We start from the raw sequence: 18330 nt of genomic DNA on the forward strand, positions 1-18330 counted from the left end.
AACCCCAGGTTCAGGGAGCAGCTCCCTCCGAGGAGAAGGGAGGGGTCCGAGCCAGGGAGAGAGATGCTGGTGGCTTCGATGGGGCCTTTTTACTCACTGAAAATGAAGGGCACCCGCCCGAGGTGGCTGAGCCGCAGGGCGGGCCTGTGAGCTTGGGCCTCGCTGCTGCCTTGTGGCCAGGGCTTCGTAATAAGCCTGCCATGAATCTGTAGCTTTTTCAAACGACTTTGCCCACATACATTTAAAATAGCATGGGGGGAGGGTACAGCTCTGTGATAAGAGCGCGTGCTTAGCATGCACGAGGTCCTGGGTTCCATCCCCAGTGCCTCCTTTAAATGGATAAGAACCCCCCAAACACAACAGCAACAACAAATAGAATAGTGTGAGTGAGGGGGAGAGAGACGGAGACTGGCTGAGACTTCGGTCTGTGCCCTGTGCCCGCTGTTTCAGACCCTCTCCGTTACTCTGAGGGTCTCCGGGGGCCGCAGCCCTCAGGCGGGACCACGGCCCCCTGGGGATCGGGTGTCCAGCCTGGGCGTGCGGTGGGAGGTTGTCAGGTGTCCACTCTGCCTGTTGGCTTCTCCGGGGGCATCACTTCGGGAGGTGGGGGCTCAGACGTGGAGGCTCGGAGACACAGGTCGTGTCTGGTGGGCGGCGTGATCGAGCAAAACGGTCACGGAGAGGGATTCGCAACATAGTGCAGGCCTGGAAGCATTCGGTCATCGCTGCCACTGCCTCTGGGGACAGAAGAGGTTGCTTTTGTTGGGTTTCGCTGAATGCCTAAGGGACAGGGTCCCACCCGCAAAGAGGTACTCAGGCCGCTTCTGCCAGAAACAGCTGACAGGTACTAGGAAAGATGACGGCGAGGCAGCAAATGCCAGCTGGAGGTAGGAGGAGGGAGAGCCGGCCGGCAGGAGTTCACAGGATGGGAACAGACCCGTGAGACGTCCGGGACTGTAATTTATGAGGGGAGGCCGGCCGAGGGCGGCCACTGCTTCTAGGACCTTTCTGCTGGCGTTGAGCAAGGACGTCACATGCGCTCTCTGGCCCATCCTGCGTCATCTGGGGGGTGGCGGGAAGGGCTTGGGGTGGCCGGGAGGGCGCTGAGCTGTCGGGGCTGGACGCGAGGGGAGAGCCAGCTCCCTGCTGCACCCCGGCCTCCCGCGGGCCAGCTTGCAAGTCGCATCCACGCCCACCTGGAGCTCTTCTCAGAACTGGAATCAGAGGAGCCAGGAGTGCCCACAGGGCATCCCCCAACCTGAATCAGATCTCCAGAAGGCCACCGGCTTTCTCTTCATTGGCGCTAGTTCTGGGTAGGACTTTTTAAAAGCCGTTATAATGATGCTGAGACGGACAGGGATTCGGATTTGAGGAGGCAAAGTGCTTTGTTTTCACCACGCGAGGTAGTGTTGGATGGAACCTGCTCCCTGGCCCTCCAGTCCCTTCCCTGCCCCCAGGGAGCCCCTGAGAAACCCTGGGTCGACACCGGCTGTGCAGACACGGAAGGGGAGAGGGAGGCAGAGGAGGCCGGGCCCTCCTGTACTCCAGTCCTGTTTCCTGGGCAGACTCCCCTGGGACCTCCCTTCTCTCCAGGCTTCTAGCCTGAGCCCGCTGCTGTCCCCGCAACCCTCCGGCAGCCTCCCTCCCCCGTCCTGCCTCCCGCCCCGGGCGCCCTCCCCTGCACCTCCTGCCTCACCCCCCACTGCTGCTCCACGGCTCCTCCTCCACCTGCGAGTCCCCATCTCACAACCGTGCGCTCGCATCCTCTCTCTCTCATTTCACAAACACATTTTTAAAGAGCGGCTGATGCTCCAGGAATGACTCACGGCTCTCGCTTCCTCCTGTCTGCCACCCCAGTGTCCGCCCGCTTCCCCTCCACCCCCTCCACCCACAACATCTGCCAGAGCCGGGGACTGGCTCCCCGGATTCTTCCGTCCAACGTCTGGGCCACATTGCCCGTCCATGTCTCTGACCTGGGCTCACCCCTCCACCCCCCAGGCCCCTGAGGCAGTGCTGCCTGGGGCACTCCCACCCCCGGCCCAGCTCCCACCCCACCTGCCTTTCCCTCCTTTACGTCACAGCCCGTGTGGTTCCCCATTTAAGGTTCTGTGTTCACAGACTTGTGCAACCCTCACCGCCACCACCTTCAGATCATCATCACCCCAGGAGCCGTCACCCCCCACCACTTGTCCCCAGACCCCCAGCCCAGGCAGCCACTTGTCCAGCTCTGTCTTTGGTTTGCCTGTCACGCCGCCTTCTCACCTCCTCTGAACCTGTGGTCCAGGCCCTTTGGTTATGACCCCCCTGCCCCGCCCCCTAAAGCACAGACCTCATTTCTGGTTGTGTTCATTCTTCTGGGTCTCTGCTACAGGGACGGCAGTGTCCTCACCCACTCAGGCTCTACTTCCTTCCCCGCCTGGACTCCCATCCCTGCCCACCTGCTGCCGCGCGGCCTCCCCAGGGACCCGGGTTCCCCCCGGCCATCTCACCTCCACGCTCAGGCCCCACCTTTAACTTCCAGCAGCGTGCCCCAGTGGAGGCCTCTGATCCGCAGATCAGCACCCGGGGGAGGGAGACTGCAGGCACCTCTGCAATAAGGGAGCCCACCTCGCCCCAGAGCCATTGTGCGGGCTGCTGAGGTCGGGAGAAACTGCAGCAAGCAGCATTTCCCCCAGAGAGAGCCATCAGATGTGACGCTCTGTAGTCCAGTGGGCTGCGACGTTTGAGGCCCGGGTCAGTGGACACGCACATTCCAGCCACATGCAGGTGGCGCCAGTGAAAATTCTAATAATGGTGGCGGTGCTGGGGGAGTGGACTCTACCTCTGGGGAAGGATGGGCTCAAACAGAAATCTGAAAATAAGGGAAGTACTGGGCAGTGGTAGACCAGTAATACCTTTAAAATTTTTTTAAACCATTTTTAAATAACTTTACTTTTTTTTAAACTTTTTTTATTGAGTTATAGTCATTTTGCAATGTTGTGTCAAATTCCAGTGTAGAGCACAATTTTTCAGTTATGCATGAGCATACGTATATTGATTGTCACATTTTATTTCTCTGTGAGCTACCACAAGATCTTGTATATATTTCTCTGTGCTATTAAGTACCTTTATTTTTAAAAGTGTGTACACAGCCTAAAAGATGTTTAGCGTCACGAACTTTCTCACAAAGCAAACATCTCAATCTCAGCGGCCGTGCGCAGCGCCTCGGCAGGGAGGGAACGGGGGGTTCCAAGCACTGGTACCATATTGTGTTTCCAACCTGCTGTGTTCTGTTTGTTTGTTTTGTCATTGCAGGTGATTTTTAAAGCCAAGTCCAAATATTCTCCAGAATTACTCAAGTACCGGTAAGTAGCCGCAGGCATCTCTCTGGGTGACAGCAGGTGAAGGGCTCCCCCGTGGAGCGTTTCCCAGCAGAGGGGTGCACGCCTGGCTCCTCTGAGCTGCCTGGACCCGCTGTGTCCTGGATGCTGCCCTGTGAGGTGGCCTCCCCTGCCCGCCAGCCTCTGCTCAGTGAATCGAGACTTCCCAGGTCTGGTGGCACATCTGCCTTGTTTGGAAACCAGAGCCTGGTGCCTGTCTTCATCCGGGAGAACCGAGAGGGGAGGGGAGCAGTGCTGCTGCCTCTCAGCCTTCCAGAGGCCCCGGCAGCAAAGGGAAGATGGGGTCCCCAGGATGCAGCGTGGCCAGGCGTCCCCCCTGCCCTGTGTGGGCGGGTGCAGCGATGCCACATCCCGGTCCCCATGGTCCTGCCCTTGCCGTGCTGGCCTGAGCCCTGGTCTGTGGCTGCCCATTGCTGGCGGGGGCTGTTTTCTGGAACTCTGCGTTACGGTTACCCTAACTCCCCCGCACATCAGCGAGCCTGGTGCTCTTTCCACACCCAGCAGGTATATTTTGACCACGTAAGACTCAGGTGGGCACCCCAAGGCAGAAACGCAGTCTGTGTCCTCAAGGGACGCACAGTCTGTCTGTAAAGGGGGCGGAACAACCCAACAACTTGCAGAGGAGCACACGTGATGCTGCGGGGGTGTGAGCGGGTCTCTGCCATGGCCACTGTGGGGGCCCAGGACATCTGAGGAGGAAGCCAGGCCTGCGCAGGGCCGAGTGCAGGAGGCTGGTCATCACAGAGGGGCCCCTTCCATCGTGTGCTGAATTTAGATGCGGAGGCCAGTTGTGTGTGTGTCCTGGGAAGACGGCCCACTGCTTTCCCGGATTTTCAGTGAGGTCTGTCAACTCCCCAGCAGCAGAGAACCAGGGGCTTCCAGAATGGTCAGATGTGGCCAGAGGGGGATGGGAGACAAGCTGTCCCAAAGGGGCGGGAGGGAGCGGGGGAGGAGGGCATGGGGGGAGTCCAGATGTTCCGCCGCCCCACCCAGGGGAGTTCGCATCCAGGGCAGACAGTTCTGGAAAGGCGACTTTGGCCCTTCACATCTTGAGTCAAAATGAAAATTTAATTACCTTGTTACTTAAGATACGGAAAAATGTATCCATGTTATATTTTTGTTTGTTTGTTTTGGTGGGGGGAGGTAATTAGTTTTATTTATTCATTTTATTTTTTAAATGGAGGAACTGGGGATTGAACCCAGGACCTGTTGCATGCTAAGCAGGTGCTCTACCACTGAGCTCTACCCTCCCCACCCCGTGTTATATTTTATTTAAATACAGATTGCCTTAAATTTACCAAGAGTTTTTATTTAAAATTCTGAAAGTGTCTGTTTTAATCTTCGTTTTGTATCCGAGGAGGCTGAGGTTCAGAAAGTCGGGGGACAGTTCTTGGGCCAGGGTACAAGGGATGAGGCTGGCGGTGCCTCCCCGCCACCCTGGCCTGATCTTGGTGTCTCACTATTTTGAGGGGAGTTGAGTTCCTGTTTCTGCCGAACTGTTCATGTGGGACTTTGGAGTCCGCTGTGCAAGTAAGTGATGGAGGAGCTCGGGGCCAGCAGTGGGGCAGCTTTGGAGGAAGTGGGCACAGAAGGGGGTGAGACCTTTTTCTGGAAGTGGCTTTCTTGACAAGTGAGGCCTCACTGCTCCCCAGGGTGACGTCAGAGGAGAAGGCTCGAGGCCGGCTGAGTCCGCCCGGCAGCTCTTTGAGGCAGGAGAGGGCATCTCCTCGCTACGGACCAGAACTTGCCTGGTGTCTGTGGTGGCTGTGTCTCCCGCGCCGCATCCTCTGGGTCCCACTGGGTAGAGGGGTGGACGGAGGCTCAGGGGCCCTGGAGTGACCCTCTGGGATGGAGAGGGTGGCCGGGAGCCGCACACTGGTGGCTGTGGGCACCGTGCTGTCTGGGTGGTGAGCTAGGCCTGGTGTTCTCAGCTTTACCCATTCCTGGCGTCCTCCAGGGCTCATGTATTATTTTTGCAGTAAAGAAGGAGGCGTAAGAACTCATCTCCGCCATTGTATTAGAAACAACAGCTCGGAGAGTCCTCTGGAAAAGCCGGGTGTCCAGACTGGGCTTCTCCAGAGGCGGTTGCTGTCGCATGGATGGAAGGTGTGTTCAGGGAGCCGGAAACGAGGAGGCTGGTCCCAGAGGTTCTGGCTGTTTCCAAATAGTGCTCTTCACACAAGCACAGCAGATGATAAGAAAACCGTGAAAAACAGGGCTTTGGAGGGACCAGGCTGCAGGTTTTGGTGACTCCCAGAAGTCCTGCCTTTGTCTCTCTCTCTGTGCCTCTGATTTCCCCCATCACTGTGAGGATGTGGTAGAGAACAGGTAAAACCATAATAATTGACCGGGAGCTGTGCTAACCACCCCACATGCATTCTCCCCCGGACCTCAGCAGCCGTGCAGGACAGACACAGAAGTCCTGCCTCGCGTTGTGTGGAGGCCTGGTCAGGACAGTCCCGGGGTCGCACACACGAGTCATCTCTCCCTGATTCTGACCTAGCATTTTCCCTGAGGCACAGCACGGGCTTTACGGCCGCTTCATGAAGAGAAGAACCAGCCCTGCGTTGAGCGCACAGCATCCCACGTGGGGAGACGGTCCTGATCTTAGCAGTGTGAGGACGTGAAACAGACTTGTCCTAGATTCGATCATCACGCAGGGGTGCACCAGCCCAGCCTGGTGCTTTGACGCTGTGGCCGCGGGGATGGGGGCCACCCTCCTTGAGCTCCGACAGTTCAGGGCCGGGGAGGGTGCCAGCACTTGGAACTGACCCACGTGGCAGCTGCTGTGAGGGTCGCTGCCCGCTTGGTGTGACAGGAGTGGCAGCAGACAGTCGGGGGGCTTCTGGGCTCCTCGTTCAGGGAGAGGCTTGCTGACCGAGGGCAGCTGTCCCGGGAGCCGGCGGCCGGCCCTCCACACCCAGCGGGCAGCAGGTGCGTGATGCCCGGGGAGTGGAGGTGGTTTGGAAGGGCCTGGTCCCATCCTGTAAAAGAACTGTCCTTGGAGACTAATTCATGTTCGTTGACCCTCAGAGGTTCCTCAGGTTCAGATTACTCCCCTAAATGGGGAAGGGTCTGGGAGCTGCTGCGACAGTGTCCGCGGGAAAGAAAGGGCTGCCTCGTCTAGGTCTCTGACGGGTGCTTTCTGGATTCTAAATGCACATCTTCACCTGGACCGACTTTCCCACTGCACTCCCTCCCCCTCAGCATATTTACTGAGCTCCTGCTGTATACAGTGTGGGTAGAGGGAGTGAAGGAAAGAGCCAAAGTCTGGTCCCTCAGGGAGCATATTGCCCGGGGGGACACAGGCACTGGTCAGACCATTGTCCCTATGCCTTACTATAAACTGGTTGTCAGTCTGCGAAGTTCAGGTGCAAAGGACCAGAAAGGCAGCTCCCAGGGAGGCCTGATCGTGTGCACACCGTGTGTGTGTGTATGTGTGTGTGTCTGTGTGTGCGCGTGCGCGCGTTCGTGCAGGTACAGGAGGGAGTCAGAAAGGCTTCTCTGAAGAAGTGGGATTTAGCGGGGAGGGCACAGCTCAGTGGTAGAGCACGTGCTTAGCATGCGGGGGGTCCTGGGTTCAATCTCCAGGACCTCCATTAAAAAATAAGAAAATACATAAACCTAAAAAAAAAAAAGTGAAACTGGAGCTAAGACCCGTAGGGTGAGAATGAGTGAGGCAGGCAGAGCCAGCGCGTGTTAAATCATTAACTGCAAGACATAAAACCCCATTCAGACGAGCTTGGGAAAGTGGGGTGTGTTACATCGCCCTGACATCTGATGGCAGGAAATCAAACGTGGTTGGACCATTGCTCCCCGTGCCCGCCCCGCTCACCGCCACACCACCTCCCGTCAGTGACGTGATGTCTGGAGCTGGGACCAGCATCCAGGTTTCTGTCTCCGTCTGTGGTGGCTTTGGGAGACCCTGACATTGATCACCCTCTAGCTTCAGACCCACTTTTAATGGATGGTTTTTTGCTTTGGGACTTGGAAACACATTCAAGTTAAATGGTTGATTTTTGTTTTCCAGCCTCTTTTGCCTTTATTACCAAAAAAAAAAAAAAGCACTTCTTTGGGTATAAAATTACAACTTTGGGGCAAGTAATCAAGATTAGTTCTTTCATTAGGTATGCGTGATTCTAAACTATTAAATGCTAAAGAAATGACCATTCGTTCTTAACACCCAGCTTCCCTTCTACGAAGGCAATAATGTTGGCAGAATGAAAGCCACACACGACCAAAAAATAAAGAAAGAAAAGCGAAGAGAACATGTGATTATTTGGAAAGAAATTATAATAATGCTTCCATGTTGGGCTTACATAAATGTTTTTCAGCTTGCCAAAGCAAAAGTAGGTCATTGTATGAAGATATTAAGAATATATCAAAATGTTCTATTTATTTAATGTATGAGCATCAATGACCCTTTTAAATATTATCAAAACTAGATAAGATTACCAAAAAAAATTAGATTTGTAAGTTTGTAAATTCACCTCACTCCTAATCCTATTCCAAAATATGTTCCTCTTTGGACCCTTATTTTTTAAATTCTCTCTGTACATCTGCCCCATACACTCAGCTTGCTTCTCCCCTGCAAGGACCCGCACATCACCTTCTTCCTTCCCTCTCTGCATTCTTTCTCTTCAATCATACACGATATATGCAATGCCCAAACTTACTGAGGCTAAAAAATGCCAGAGGATTGGCTGCCGAAAACCAAGTATCTCTTCCTTTTCTCACCTCTGGGAAAGGAGGCTTAGGGAACATCGCCCAGCCGGATGTGGAGGGGGCTGGGCAGTGAGGTGCTGGTGACGCTTCAGGAGGTTCTGCCCCAGCATCACTTTCTGCATGTCACAGGGGAAAAAATGTTGGTCTTACTGTGCGAGGCCAATGTCACAGCCTCTTGACCCCCTCGGTTTCTTTCTCTTGCTTTCTTGCTCATTCTGCCTTTTTGTTCCCTCTCCTTTCCCTTTTTTTTTTCTGCCCTTTTTTTAAAAAAAGCTTTTTTTTGTTGAGTTATAGTCATTTTACAATGTTGTGTCAAATTCCAGGGTGGAGCACAATTTTTCAGTTATACATGAACGTGTATACATTCATTGTCACATTATCTTTTGCTGTGAGCCACCGGTTGATTTTTTTTTTTAATTGAAGTATAGTCAGTTTGCAATGTTGTGTCAGTTTCTGGTGTGCAGCATCATGTTTCGGTCATCCAGGTACATACATACATTATTTTTCATATTCTCTTTCATTAGAGGTCACTACAAGATATTGAACATAGTTCCCTGTGCTCTGCAGTGTGAACTTGTTGTTTATCTATTTTATATATAGTAGTTAGTATCTGCAAATCCCAACTCCCAATTTATCCCTCCCCTCCCTCTTCCCCCTCAGTAACTGTAAGTTTGTTCTCTACGTCTGTGAGTCTGTTTCTAATTTGTAAGTAAGTTCTTTTGTGTCTTTTTTCAGATTCCACATATAAGTGATATCAAAAGTATTTTTCTTTCTCTTTCTGACTTACTTCACTTAGAATGACAATCTCCAGGTTCATCCATGTTGCTGCAAATGGCATTATTTTACTATTTTTATGGCTGAGTGGTGTTCCATTGTATAAATATACCACAGCTTCTTTATCCAGTCGTCTTTGGATGGACATTTAGGTTGTTACCGTGTCTTGGCTGTTGTAAATAGTGTGCTGTGAACATGGGGTGCAGGTGTCTTTTCAAATTAAAGTTCCCTCTGGATGTATGCCCGGGAGTGGGATGGCTGGATCATATGGTAAGTCTGTTTTCAGTCTTTTGAGGCATCTCCATGCTGTTTTTCATAGTGGCTGCACCAAGCTGCATTCCCACCAGTGTAGGAGGGCTCCCTTTCCTCCACACCCCCTCCAGCATTAAATGGTCGAGTCTTGAGCCAAACCACTCTGCTCCTTGTTAGCCTCCTGAGTGATGTCTCCTTGAAGTAAACACGATACGGATGGTCCTAAAGGGAAATTTGAACTGCTGATTTCGGCTTTAGTAAATCTGAGAAGCCTTTTTCTAGACCTGGCACAGGTCAGGAGGCAGCGTGCAGCTGAGAAACGATGTGTAGAAACAGCCCACCACAGAGCTTGTCTCCTTCAGCCCCGGGCGACGTGCTGAGCAGGCGCTAACACGCGGCAGATCACCCGCCAGGGAGCGCTCTCCGGGCTCGATGACTCTTGGGGGTTAAACCCCCTTTTCAACATTGTTTTCCTTAAGCCTCCAAAATGGCCTGCAAGGTGGGGATTGTTGTCTCTTTTTGGACGACGACCCTGAGGCTCACACAGGTCGATTCTGCCCAGGTTCTCAGGGTGCAGAACGGCTGGCACCCTCGCCCACGCTCAGCTCTGGCTCTGCACCGGGCTCTGCTGTCTGCATCCTCGTGGGGCTTGGGTACCAGGGGGCGCGTCGGCCGATGCCTACGGTCTGTGACCCTCATGGCCCCCTGGAACAGGAAAAGGGGGCTCGGAGAGGTACAGCACCTCCCCGCGTTTGCAGTTGATTTGTAATTTAAATCCGGAAAACTGCCAGAGCCCAAGCCGGTCAGTGTTTGTTAACTGCTCTAAGCATTTAACCAAATGAAAAAAAATCAGTTTCCTTCTGGATGGATCCAGAATGTACAGGCAACACTCTGGGAATGGAGCCTCACGTTTCCTCTGGTCTTTCCCAGGTTCCCCCTCTACCTGGCCTCGCTCCTCATCAGCCTCGTCTTCCTGCTGGTGAACCTCACCTGCGCGGTGTTGGTGAAGACGGGCCACTGGGAGAGGAAGGTCATCGTGTCTGTGCGCGTGGCCATTAACGACACGCTCTTTGTGCTGTGTGCTGTGTCTCTGTCCGTCTGCCTCTACAAAATCTCTAAGATGTCCTTGGCCAACATCTACCTGGAGTCCAAGGTAAGATGGAACTGTGGTTGAGATGCCGCCACTCAACCGGTTCTAGAAAGTTCCCTGGTTTGCAGGTGGACTTGACCCAGGTGGCAGGGGGCGGGTTGCAGATCTCAGAGGTATGTGGTTCCTTGACCTTTGTAGGCGAGAAGCGTTCGCTCTGGGGGGCGCAGGGTATATCAGAGTGTGCAGAATTGCTGGCTGAGAGGTGAGTCCCTGGTTTGTAGATGCAGCGGTCTAAGTGGCATTTTAAAGGACCAGTGGGATGGGCTGTGCCACGGGTACCAGCAGGAGCACACATCTGGTGTTCCCTGCAATCCAGGCACTTGTAACCACGCTCTGCCTGCAGAGATGCATGGAACCCTCACTGCTTTGGGGGGGGTGTTACCCACTCAACAGGGAAACTGAGGCACAGAGAGGTCAGTGGCTCACCCTGGGTTACACAGCTTGTCAGTGCAGAGCTGAGATTTGGGCTCGGCAGCCTGGCTCTGGGGCTTGGGGTCTGTCCTGTCCTCTCCTCCTCCCGGTCTTAGTGCAGGGGGACTTGGATCCAGGCTCACCCCCACCTTGGCTGTGCCCACCAGAGCGTCCCCCTCATTCAGGACTGCATGCCTCTGGTGGTGACATTCAGAGATGGAGCCAGGCGGGCTGGGAGAGGGCAGCGCCTGCCTGTTCTCTTGTTTCGCTGCTGGGCCTCCCTGCCTAGAGTGTCTGTGTTCTCCCCCCAGCCTCAGAGCTACAGAGGGGCAGGCGTGGTGCCCGGAGCAGAGGGGCCAGTGTGCCCCCGCCCAGCCTGGTCCCTGATCTCCCTTCGTTGAGACGCCAGTGACACGTGCAGGTTGGGAGTGGGTGCCCTGGACTCTGGCCAGCCGTGAGACCACCCCTACCTCTATTACCTTTACATTTTTTTTCCTTTTTAAATTTTTTATTTGGTTTTAACCGCACAAGAAAATAACAAATCAGTTATTCTGATGCACATAAAGTCAGAGCAGTACCGTGGGGCAAAAAATCTCAGCTCAGGAGTGGAAACCCGACACTTCCGGCCCCCGGATGTGCGATGCACTTCCTACCACAGTGCGTGTCAGCGTTTTTTGCCAACTTTTTGAAAAGTGCTTTTTTCTTTGTGATCCTCCATTCACAAAACTAAAAACCACACCTTTCAACACTGTCACTGGAAGCCTCTGGGCTTAGCCACCTAGAGGTGAAAACAAATAAATACATAATCTGTTCCACTGGCCCATTTATAATCCGTTCCCAATCCCTGTGGAAGGTACAGGCCCCACGGGGTGTCAGGACATCTGCCTTTCCCACCTGGAGCTCTTCCTTGACATGGAGGCTTGTCGGCTCCTGCGCTTCGGTTTTCTCACTTGCAAAGTGGTTGAGTGATTTCACAGCTCCTCTCTTCTGAAATTCAGTGGCACAAGGCACCCCCACCCCACCCCCTTCCTTGCCAGGCTCCCCAAGTGTCTGTAACATCTTTGGTCTGAAGACCGGGAGCAGCTCTGTCTCCAGGATGTTGTATCTTCAGTGGTAACCAGTGGGTTAACATCTGTGCCTCCAGCAGGGCACCCTGTGATTTGCCTGGGCTCTTGCCAAATCCCCAAAGTCAGTATGGCAGGGAAGTTTTTTCATTTATAAATTTTGACAAACTTTAGACTTGATTTTGCCTTAACGTTTTAATTTATATTTATTTATATTGTCCTGTATAAGTGCTAGGCAAGGCTTTTTAAAAACAGATTGTGGTGGGGGAGGGGTAATTAGGAGTTTGGGATTAACATACACCCACTACTGTATATAAAGCAGGGAAGCAACAAGGTTCTACTGCACAGCACAGGGAACTGTATTCAATATCTTGTAATAACCTGCAATGAAAAAGAATATATATATATATGCATATGTATATTTATATTTATAACTGAATCACTTTGCTGTACACCTGAAACTAACACAATATCGTAAAATCAACTACACTTCAGTTAAAAAAAAAACCAGAATTGTGGTTTTAACGGGAAGGGTTAAATTTTAGATTGTCACATTACTAGTTAGATCACCCCCTTGGCAAACAAACTCATAAACTATGACGGGCAAAATAAAATAGTCTCTTGGGTTTAGTGAGTGACTTCCAAATGCAAAACTCAAAAATCAGTTTCAGAGTTTCGGTTCTGTTAGCTATCTTTTTCTCACTAAGGGGTCCTTTAACTGACTGGCCAATTGATAGCTTCATGAATTTGGGCACGAACCCCCATTTCCACATGGTTCCCACCCCCGAGTCTGGTGAGGGTCCAGGACGCCCAGCCTGGCCGACGCTGGGTTTGGAGGAAGCATCGCTGCCCGGAGCCGCTGTCCCCAGCACCAGTCCCGCGGCTTGTCCCCAAGCCAGGGGCCGGGCACTGGGCTCTAAGCTGAGAGGGTCCTTGGAACTGGGCAGTGGCACTTAGAGATTTAACAGAATAAACCATCTGGCTTTCTTGTTCTTACAGACTTGGCCTGAGGCAAATGGCTCCTATTTGAAGGCACCCCCAGGTCACGTCCCAGGCTTGGGAGCCTCAGTAGGACGGTCATTTGAGATTTTAGGAAGGGGCATGGAGCAGGGTGAGGTCTGCAGTGGGGCGGCGGGCCTCGGGGTGGAGGGTCCTCCCGCACGCTTGGCGGAACCGCGCCGCCTCTGAGACAGGGGGCCCGCCAGGTCCGAGCCCAGGCCGTGTTCCGGGAGGAGGCCGGTGCCCCGCTCACGCCCTCGCTTTTCCAGGGCTCCTCCGTGTGTCAAGTGACTGCCGTCGGTGTCACCGTCATCCTGCTTTATGCCTCCCGCGCCTGCTACAACCTGTTCACCCTGTCGTTCTCCCAGAGCAGGAACGTGCGCTCCTTCGACTATGACTGGTACAACGTGTCCGACCAGGTCAGTGGCTGCCCCCCGCCCCGTGAGGTGCCTGCATCCTTGCCTGTAAAACGGGGTCGCAGCGCTGCCTGGTCCCAGCCCACGCGTCTCTTAGAAAACTGGGACACACACCCCTCACGCACGCACGCGTGCACATGCACACACACACACACCCCCTCACACACACACAGACACACAGACACACCCCCTCATGTGCACACACACATCTCTTTTTCTTTCCTGGGGCCTGTGTCCAGCAGTGCTTACATTTTTTTAAGTGCTTTCATATAAATGTAAGATGATCTTGTTAAAGGGTGAAATTTGCAAAGGTAAAACAAGTTGTATTCAGGTTTCAGAAAATACATAAAATTATGAGGTTTTTTTTTTTAATGGAACATATAAACTGACAGGATTGGAGGAAATCTAGACAAAAGTGACTGAGGATATTAAGGTGTTAGGAAGAACCCATTTCACATCTCCATCTGAAACTTTCTTTTTTTAGTAGCTTCAGGAAATTCATAAAGTACAAAGCAGATGAACAAAGGTAGTGAAACATTATCTGGCATCCATGCTCAGAAAAGCTCAAAATGAAAAAGAGCGAGGCTTAGTTAGCCTCCTCTCACTGGAGAAGTATCAGTTCTGTGTCTCCAGCGGCCCCGGACCAAGTGCTGGAGACAGAAAAACGACCAGACCAACCCCTGCCTGTAGGAGTCGATGTCCACAGAGGACACGAGACACACAAACAGCCATCACAGCAAAGAAACAGAGCTTCTGCAGCTGGGGTCCATTGGATTGAATCACAAACACTCCTGAGCTTTTCCTGGAAAAACAGTGGACACCCAACTATAGAGGAATGCACGTAACTCTTGCCCTGAATGAAGACTCTGGAAGAAAGAATGAAATGACCATGATAAGTTAAAACTGTGAAGACAAGATGAAATCCTGAAGGGGCACATCCGTGCAAGATGTTACAGCTAGAAATTACTGTAACAGCATCAGTAACAAGCATCACCCCCACCCCCAAACCACCAGCTCGTGAGCAGGATGGGAGACAGTGGGCTGCGGCACTGCTGCCGGCGTCCCCCATGACCAGAACTTAAGTATATAAAAATCTAAACTTTCGTCAGTGATAGATTAGAGGCTTAGTCCTAATACACACAGGATTTTATTGTAGTGAAATAGACAAGATTGACTGTTTCAGTCATTCACAAGCTTGCATTTCAGTGACATGTCCGTCACCCCCGTCTGTCTCCAGCGCTCCCTCATCACCCCAGACTGAGAACCTGCCCCCACTAAACAACAGAGATTTGGTTTATAACAAGATAATTACCTCAGTGTTTCTTTTAATTAAGAGCTTATGATTATACCAAGTTTAAAATATGACCACAGTTTTAAAAATTCTGTTGTTTTTAGTGGTGATTGATTTACTGATCTCTAGACCTCTGTGTCGTAAGCAGAACAGATGGCCCAGGTCTCAGCTTGCTTGTGTGGAATGGAACGTCACACAGCACCCACTGCTGGGACGGAGAGGTGGAATTTGAGGTGCAGAGTTTGGGAGCAATGTTTGTGAGGAGGAGCATGACTGGCGTGGGTGACTGGACTTTAACCACGAGGTGACAGGGAGGGCGGAAGGATTCTGCCCGGGGCGCTGGCCCTTCCTGGCTTGATGGTGGTGTCGCCGTCCTTTGAACCGGCCGGGCCACACGGGGAGAGCTGTGCCGCCGGCCACGTGCCTCCGCTGTTCTCCACCGCTCGGCCGTCTCACTGGTCCAGGAGGCAGACACCCTGGACTCAGACAGCATTTTTCTAGACAGTCTCGTTTGCTGTAAGTTTTAAAGGGTAAAGGATAGGATGCGAAGAGAGGTGTAAAAACCGACACACATCTCCTAAGGGAGAGGCCACGGGCACGACGTGTGTGCTGCCCTCGGGAACGGGGGCCAGGGCGGCAGAAGGAACGGCCTCATTGCCGTTGCTGAAGAGAAGAAAATCGGCTTATTCCAGACTGACTTTGGATGAAGGAGGTTTTTGTGGGGGAGGAATGAAATGTCAGAGGCTGGCAGTTTCTCTCCTTGAATGTTTTGAAGAAAACTGTCTGTCTTGTACGGTTGAAGTAACTCCCCACCTGAGGTCTGGACCATGAGTGTTTCCTGATTTCAACACGCACATTTTAGGCGAAAAGAACGACACGATATTAGAGTTAGTCTCCGTCTGCGTGAGGAAGAGCTGGCTCAGACTTGCTTCCCTTGCCCTCCGCCTGGTGACTCTCCGTGTTCCCTTCCCGACAGGCGGACCTGCGGAACCAGCTGGGCGACGCCGGCTACGTGGTGTTCGGAGTGGTCCTGTTCGTGTGGGAGCTCTTACCTACCACCTTAGTGGTCTTCTTCTTCCGAGTTAGGAGTCCTGCAAAGGACCTGGTCAGTAAACCGCTTTATCTTTGCAGAAGCATCTCCTAATTCTCATCACGAAGCAGACAGAACTTTTCCTAAGATTTTCAGTGGAGAGCCTCTTCCGCCCTCTTCTGATATGAAAAGTTCCCTTGTTGATTTAACTGAGACTTTCTTTCCATTCCTTTAATCATCTTCTGAGGGAAATTTGTTTTTCAGTTTAGTTTTATTTTACAAAAAAAAAGGGGGGGCGGGGGGAGAGAGGGGAGGGGAGCAGCCGAGCAGTGGAGCGCGTGCTCAGTGTGCGCAGGGTCCTGGGCTCCGTCCCTAAACCCTAAACCCTTCCAGTGCCTCGTTTTCCCTCTTTCCCTGCAGGCAGACAGCTCACATTTTCCGGGAACCTTGTGTGACCAGGGGACAAAGGATGAGTCTCTTAACAAAACCCCCTTACCCCGTGGGCCCTCTCACCACTTCCTGGTGTCCCAGAGGCGCAGGAGCTCGACCCCCTACCCCCAGGGAAGTCCTGAGGAAGGCGTACACCTGCGTCCCAAGGAGGGAAAGGCTGTTGCTCAAAGTGCTGTCTTGGTTTTGGGGTTTTTGTTTGGTTTTTTGTTTGTTTGTTTTCCTTTCTCTGCAAGCTATTTTTATAGAAGTCTAGTCAGTGTACAACGTTGTGTCAATTTCCGGTGCGCAGCATGTTTCAGTCACACACAGACACACATGTATCCCTTTTCATATTCTTTTCCATTATAGGTTATTACAAGGTATTGCATATATTCCCTGTGCTGTACAGAAGAAATCTCTTGTTTATGTACTTTGTATCTAGGATCTGCTACTCTCACAGCACTGTCTTGTTAAATGAATACAGAGCAACGTGGATACTCTTACGGTCCAGGGGAGCTTGTCAGCCTCGACACGCACTTGGCTGCTGTGTTTGAATATATCTGATACTTAAGGTATTAGAGCAGTGGTTCCCAGTCTTTTTGGTCTCTAGATGCTTCACACTGATGAATTATTTGTTGTTTTGCTTGCTTTTTTTTATTGAGGTAAAATTGAAGGCATATATTAGTCTTTGGTGTGCAGTGTAATGATCCGATATTTATGTCTGTTGCAAAATGGTCACCACCTAGAGTTTCCAGATTTTTTTGTGACGGGAACTGGCAAGACCCACTCTTTTCACGACTTTCAGATATGCAGTACAGTGTTAACTGTAGTTGCCGTGCTGTGCGCCAGTCCCCAGGACTTAGTTTCTCACTGGAAATCTGTGCCTTTTGACCCCTATCATCCACTCCCACCTCTGGCAACCGCCAGTCTGTTCTCTGTATCTGTGAGCTTAGGGTTGGTTTGTTTTTAGAGTCCACATATAAGTGAGATCATGCGGTATTTATCTTTTTTTGTATATATATATATTTTTATTGAAGTACAGTCAGTTTACAACGCTGTGTCATTGGTGTACAGTATAAAAAAGTTTCATCTTTTTTTAGTTGACTTATTTCACTTAGCATAATGCTTTCAAGGTCCAGCCATATTTTTGCAAATGGCACGATTTCATTATTTTTTGTGGCTGAATATTTCTGTGTGTGTGTGTGTGTATCGCATTTTCTTTATCCATTCCTGCCTCGCAGGACATTTAGGTTATTTCCACTCTTGGCTGTTGTAAGGAATGCTGCAGTGAACATGGGGGTGTATGCATCTTTTTGAATTACTGTTTTCGTTTCCTTCAGATACATATTCAGAAGCGGAATGGCTGGATCATGTGGTGGTTCTATTTTTAGTGTTTTGAGGAGCCGCCACAGTGGCTGCACCATTTACATCCCCACCAACAGTGCACAAGGGCTCCCTTTTCTCCACGTCCTCGCCAAACTTGTTGTCTCTTGCCTTTTTGATAATAGCCGTTCTGACAGGTGTGCAGTGGTACTTGGTGTGGTTTTGATTTTTATTTCCTGATCATGAATGATGTTGGGCACTTTTTCATGTTCCAGTTGGCCTTTTATATGTCTTCTTTGGAAGATGTCTCTTTTGGAAAAATGTTCAGATCCTCTGCCCATTTTAAAATCAGATTGTGGTGGTGTTTGTTGTTTTTGCTGTTGAGTTGTATGAGTTCTTTATGTGTTTTATGTATCAACCCCTTACCACACATAGACTTCGCAGGCATTTTCTCCCATTCGGTGGGCTGCCTTTTGATTGCGTTGATGGTTTCCTTTGCTCTGCAGCAGCTTTTCATTTTGATGTAGCCCCGCTTGTTTATTTGTGCTTTCGTTTCCTTTGCTTTTGGAGTCAGATCCAAAAAATCACCAAGACTGATGTCAAGCTTGCTGCCTGTGTTTCCTTCTGGGAGGTTATGGCTTCAGGTCTTACATTTGAGTCTGTCATTCATTTTGAGTTAATTTTTGTGTACGGTGTAAGATAGTGGTCCATTTTCCCCGACACCATTTACTGAAGAGAGTGTCCTTTCCCCACTGAAGGTTCTTGGCACTTCGTTGTAAATGAGCTGGCCGTGTCTTCGTAGGTTCCTGTCTGAGCTGTCCACGCTGCTGATCTGTGCGTCTGTTTCTGTGCCAATACCATTTTGCTTTGATTGCTGTAACTTTGGAGTATAGTTTGAAGTCAGGGGGCACGATGCCTCTGCTTTATTCTTTTTGCTCGGGATTGCTTTGGCTGTTCGGGGTTACACTGATGGATTATCGAGGACCCCAGAATGCTTTTGTTTGGGGGTATGTGTGCGAGAGAAAATTTTTTAATTCCTCAGTTTATTAATTCATTATTAATAAACCCATGTTACTACAAATTTCT

The 18330-nt window shown here is 51.3% G+C and overlaps 1 protein-coding gene across 2 annotated transcripts in view; it reads left to right on the forward strand.

The window, feature by feature from the left end:
- The window catches only part of GPR137B (G protein-coupled receptor 137B), a 39504-nt gene that overhangs the window by 11697 nt on the left and 9477 nt on the right, over positions 1–18330 (forward strand). For both annotated transcript variants that reach the window (XR_012077290.1, XM_072971022.1), the window contains exons 2-5: positions 3295–3344; positions 10062–10284; positions 13025–13174; positions 15439–15567. Coding sequence is in view for 1 of the 2 variants with exons in the window: in XM_072971022.1 (XP_072827123.1) it covers positions 3295–3344; positions 10062–10284; positions 13025–13174; positions 15439–15567 (552 nt within the window). In the remaining variant the exon portion in view is untranslated. The remainder of the gene's footprint in view (positions 1–3294; positions 3345–10061; positions 10285–13024; positions 13175–15438; positions 15568–18330) is intronic.

This window comes from Vicugna pacos, chromosome 11 (assembly GCF_048564905.1).
Source record: "Vicugna pacos chromosome 11, VicPac4, whole genome shotgun sequence".
Taxonomy (NCBI): domain Eukaryota; kingdom Metazoa; phylum Chordata; class Mammalia; order Artiodactyla; family Camelidae; genus Vicugna; species Vicugna pacos.